This window comes from Nilaparvata lugens, chromosome 6, assembly GCF_014356525.2.
Source record: "Nilaparvata lugens isolate BPH chromosome 6, ASM1435652v1, whole genome shotgun sequence".
Lineage (NCBI taxonomy): Eukaryota > Metazoa > Arthropoda > Insecta > Hemiptera > Delphacidae > Nilaparvata > Nilaparvata lugens.
This window is the reverse complement of record NC_052509.1, coordinates 27025679-27031331: the sequence shown is the minus strand read 5'-3', so window position 1 is coordinate 27031331 and position 5653 is coordinate 27025679. Positions and strand designations below refer to the sequence as shown.

At 38.2% G+C, this 5653-nt stretch overlaps 1 protein-coding gene across 1 annotated transcript; it reads left to right on the top strand.

Moving 5' to 3' along the window:
- Positions 1 to 3953: 3953 nt before the first annotated feature.
- On the top strand, positions 3954 to 4487 carry LOC120352012. The gene has a single exon (XM_039431413.1). It carries the CDS (start codon positions 3954 to 3956, stop codon positions 4485 to 4487), a length of 534 nt encoding a protein of 177 aa, XP_039287347.1.
- Positions 4488 to 5653: the final 1166 nt, after the last annotated feature.

The following is a 5653-nucleotide window of genomic DNA, read 5'->3' as shown; positions in this document are numbered from 1 at the left end:
TTCAGTACAACAGAATTCAAGAACGCTTCTTTGAGTTGTTGAAATATGAGTTCCTCCTTATCGGTCCATCTCCAAGGTTTAGTGGTGGATAATCTGTGGCTGAGTTGGTTAGTGTAGTGGGACATTTGTATGTTAAAACGGCGGTAGAACTGTGGAAATCCAATAAATTTTTGTAGTTGTTTACAATTGTGGAAAATGTCGGATAGCTTCTAATTTATTTGGGTCCTGTGATATGCCTGTGGGTGTAATTATATGTCCTAGATATTCAACTTTGCTTGCAAAAAATTCACACTTTGATAGCTTCAATTTGAGTCCACAGTTAATCAATCCACTAAATACTGTATCCAGATGCTGACAATGCTTGTGGATATTTTGTAAGGCTATCAATCCATCGTCCACATATAGCATGCAATAGTCTCCAATATCGGCTCCTAATGCCTGTCTTAGACATTGTATGAATATAGCCATAGCATTATGCAATCCAAACGCATAACGAGTGAACCTGTAATTACGTCCATTGAACAAAAATGATAAATAATTGTGCGACTCTGGTGCTACCTGGACTTGCCAGTATCCTGTGCTCAAATCTACTGTTGAATATACTGTTTTGCCATTAAATGTTTGCATGACTTGTTCAATCTGGTTGGGTCCTTCTCAATCGTCATCCAGTATGCGGTTCAAAGCGCGAGCATCTAGGCATACTCTTACTGTTCCATCTTTTTTTGCCACACAAACAATCAGTAGGCTATAAGGTGCCATTGATTCCTCAATGATTCCCAGTTGTTCCATGCAGGTGATTTATGCTATAGCGGCTGGTTGATAGGTGAATGATATGGGGTATGATTTGCAGTAATAAGTGTCATGTGGCTTAACTTTGAGTGTGCAATTGAAGTGAGTAGCTAGTCCGGGTTGTTCAGAAAAAACATCTGCATTTTTACGGAATACTTGAATTATTTCATTCCTAATGTCAGGGTGCCAATCTGCATGCTGATGGATCTCATTTATCAAAATCTCTAATAACTCTTCAGTGTTAGAGTCTGCTCCTGGCTGTATCTGGTTCTCAGTTGTCAGACTTAATACTTCTATATGCTCCATAGCATTCTCAATGTTGTGGATACCCCACATCCTTGGCGCCCCTTCCATGTAATGAGCAAAATGTATCTCTGTAACTTTTTCAGTGTGCTTCTTTAGATCTAGTGGTAATATAATCTCATGTGATTCAAATTTTGTAAAAGCATGAAGTTTTAATGTTTGAAAATCTAAGCAGACTTGGAAGTGTTGGAGAAAATCTGTACCTATTATCAAGTGTGGACCGGATACAGGTAATATAAGTGGTAATCCCGTCCTGTCTCCAAACCTATGGATTGGGGGACAGTTAAGATTTAATTCACGAAAACGTCGACAACCCCAAAAGTAAGTCTTCAATTTGCACTAACCTTGGAACTGGCGAGGAAGTGGACTGTATCACGTGTGTAGAAGTTACTGCTGACGATATCCTGTCTTTATGCGTAGGCCTATATGATATTGCACATATATCACGAAACCAAACGAGGTAATTACATTCAACTCGAATGCCACAGAACGGGAGACACGGAACGATGCTGACTTCTCAAGCAACGCTTCTTGAAGTGACGGGTTGGAAGATAAACGGGGAGGATGAAGGAGGGGTGAGGGAGAGAGATTATCTTGCCTCTTTGGGAGAGGGGGATGGGGAGGAAAGCGCAAACTAATCAACCCACAATCAAGGCTGCCGATCCTCCATGAATCCACCATCTCCGCCCGCCTTGGAATGCCCCATTTCCAAGAACATAAACTCAAAAAAAAAAAACTAAAATTTAAAGGTAAAAGAAAAAAAACAACATGCACTGAACGGTAGAAAAGGAAAAACGATGGGAAAAGGGGATAGGAGAGGAAAACGGAAAACTTGGTGTGTGGGTTAAACTAATAGTGAAGTATGGGGGCAAGTTTCCTAACTGGCCTTACATACTCACCATAGTTAGTTTTCACGTGAGCTGAGCGCACAACACCCTTAGCATCACTTATGATTTGGGTGACTCTACCTAATGGGTATGATAAGGGTGATGAATTGTCCTCTTTAATCCATACTAACTGGCCTACCTGAAGGTTTGTGTCACTCTCAAACCACTTATTCTTCTGTTGAAGAGTGTGGAGGAATTCACTCTCCCACCTCTTCCACAATCTCTGAGTGAAGCGATTAACCTTTCCCCAACGAGACAGTCTGTACTCGTTGACATCACTCACGTCAATTTCAGGAACCGCCAACAGAGGGCGATGAACAAGGAAATGTCCGGGAGTCAGCGCCTCATAGTCATCAGGAGATGAAGAGAGCACATACAACGGTCTCGAATTGAGTATCGCCTCAATTTTCACCAACAGAGTGGAAAGCTCAACAATAGTTAGGACCGAATTCCCCACTTCACGAAACAAATGGAATTTCACATTTTTAATATTAGACTCACAGATTCCATTCATGAAAGGAGCATGTGGAATATTAAAACGAAATTGGATGCTTTTAGATGACATCGCATCACAGACGTTGGATTGATTTTCTGATGATCTGAGAAATTCAACAATTTCCTTCAATTGTTGCGCAGCACCTTTGAAATTTGTCCCTTGATCACAGAATATTTCTTTAGGCAATCCACGCCTAGAAACAAAATGATGGAGAGTATTGATAAACTCTTCGGATGAAAGACTTGTAAGCACCTCAATGTGACAAGCTTTTGTTGCCAGACAGACAAACAGTGCAAAGTATGCCTTGTACGTACGAGCTTTGACAGTGAAAGGACCAGCTAGATCGACCGCAGCCTTCAGAAAGGGAGCATACTCTCTTTGACAGTGAAAGGACCAGCTAGATCGACCGCAGCCTTCAGAAAGGGAGCACTGGGAACAACACGAGAGCTGGGAAGATCACCCATGACAGGAGCAACAGGAGTTGCATTGAATAAACGGCAACGAGTACAATTGAAAATCACATTTCTGATAACACTGTGTGCTCCAACAATCCAAAAATAACGCTGAATAAGAGCACGCACTATTCTTGGTCCAGCATGAAGATGAGAAATATGATAATACTCAATGAGGAGTTTAGTAAAATGACTATCTTTATGTATCAAACGAGGATGCTTGGCTTCATATCCTAAAGCACTATTTACCAATCTGCCACCAACACGAATCACACCATCACAATCCAAGAATACAGACAATTTTTGGAAACTCTTATCACAGGGTTCACTCTCTTTCAATAGGTCGAGTTCACGATTGAAATGACAATTTTGAACAATTTTAACACAATAAATTTGTGCACATTTCAACTCTTGAACACTAAGTGTTTATCGAGAAGTGAAAGAGAACGGTCGTGTTTTTCGTTGCTCCGTTATCTGCCACTAGATAGTGGCCGTAACTCTCAGTTTTTGGTTAAACGTGAATTTCAGTTTGGACATGATAAATTAATGAGTTTCTGACTTGTGTGTGGAACCTGCTAACGTATTATAATTATCCAAAGTAGATTGAGAAAAGTGTATAATAATATAATTTTTCGGTTTGACTCTTATTAATATGGCAGATTGTAGTAAGTGTAATACGAGCTTTGCAAATGCCAGCGAAGGTATAAAGTGCAGTAAGTGTGCAGGTGTTTTTCATGCGAACTGTACGAGGCTTGGGAGTTCTGATAAGTTCAAAAAAATGAACAATCAAGCACGATCAACCTGGAAGTGTGACGAATGTATAGGTGGTTCGGATGGTAATAGTATTGATGCCAAGTTGAATAAAATATTAGATTCGATTACTGAACTGCGTACGGAGCTTATCTCTCGGTTCGAACCTAAGATTCAAACTCTTACAACTGACGTCGAAGCTTTAAAAAATCTAGTGTTGACATTAACTCGAGATTTGATGAACTTTCCGCGAAGATCGATGAAAGGCACCGGGAAATGGAGGCAACTATCGCGGGACAAGCAAAAGAAAACTGTCAGCTGCGCGAGGAGATTAATTTTCTTCAACAAAGATCGAGGATTGAAAATATAGAAATCACTGGTGTGCCACAGACTGATAGTGAAAATATTTATAGTGTACTGGGGGCTGTTGCTAAGGCTATTGGAGTTCCATACAAAGACGATGATATTGCTATAGCGCACAGGGTACCAAACACCAGGGGTAACTTCAATATCATCGTCAAGTTTGTCGCAAGAAAAATCAAAATTGCATGGCTTGAAGCGGCAAAGAAGAAAAGGGGAATAAATTCAAGCGATCTTGGTCTTGGGCTTCCTAAGTCAGCTGTCTACATCAATGAACATTTGTCTCCGATAAATAAACAATTGCTTGGAAAGGCCAAAGAACTCAGGAAAAATGGCAAGCTTACTTACGTCTGGGTAAAGAGTGGAAAAATATTTGTGAGAAAGGATGCGGCGTCTCCGGCTAAACAAATAGTGCGTGAATCCTCACTAAAAAATTTCATCCAGGAGTGAGGCAGGTCAAAAGCGGAACTGAAATTAACTCTAATACGAAGTCACAAAAGCTTAAAGTGTTGTAACTATTATTTTTACTTCTATTGACTTTATCATCAGATCATTCAAAATTAACTTTTGGTTACAACTCAGTTCCTGGAAGTGTAATGATGATGAACATTTTTTTTTCTCAATGCCATTAAGTTCAGGACATTATTCATGTTTTTGTTTCATGTTAAATAACTTTAAACTTCAATTAGGATATAATTTCTATCATATAAAGAGCAGAAAAAGCTGAAAAAGTTTTTATTCATTCTATTCACTATATTTATTTTATTTTTTGGCATTCATATTTGGTATCGATTAATGATTGTTTTGTGCGAATATTCACTTAATATCAAATTATGTGGAGAATACTTATATAGGTAGCCTAATTTACTTTGAAATTAATCCATAAGAATGCATTTTTTTTTCTGAAGAGCCCAGGTTCAAGTGACGTATTCTAAATTTAATAATTTAATTTGCTTATTTGAACTGATTAATGAGTTGTATAAGCCATGTTAAGATTAATCTAAACAATTAATGAAACCTTATTATTTGAAATATTAGTTAACGACTATATAAATCGAATCTCTTTATTCCTTATTCTAAATGGTAGGTTCCATCACACAGGTTTGAGGAATATATTGTTTTTTATGTTTATTTTTTTTCTTGGTGTGTGCGTGAGTGTGTGTGTGAGTTTTCCAATGAGGGTTTTTGAATTTAGCTTTTTTACCAGATTTTCCACCAATTCTCTAAAATACGAGTACACATATTTCACTCATGATGAATAATGAAGAAGATAACTGTGTGCTATTGAATAGTATTGATGAAGTTAATCTCTCTCATATTCCACAAAGTAATAATTTGACAATTCTTCATCAAAACATACAAGGCATAAGCAGTAATTTTGATAAATTTGTAACTTATTTGAGCTGTTGGAATGTAAGGCCTGCAATAGTTGTGTTATCTGAAGTGTGGTTGGATACAGATGATCAGGTATCGCATTATTTTATTGAAGGATATGAATTTTATTCACATATTTCTACTTTTACTAGAGCCACTGGTATTGTAGTTTATTATTCCAGCAAACTAGTTGATTTCAGTTGTAATTTGACCGACTGTGAATTGAGCGGTGCGGATGTACT

What these genes read in the sequence shown, in the direction of transcription:
- LOC120352012 (XM_039431413.1), top strand. Translation starts at nt 3,954, where the DNA reads ATGGAGGCAACTATCGCGGGACAAGCAAAAGAAAACTGTCAGCTGCGC.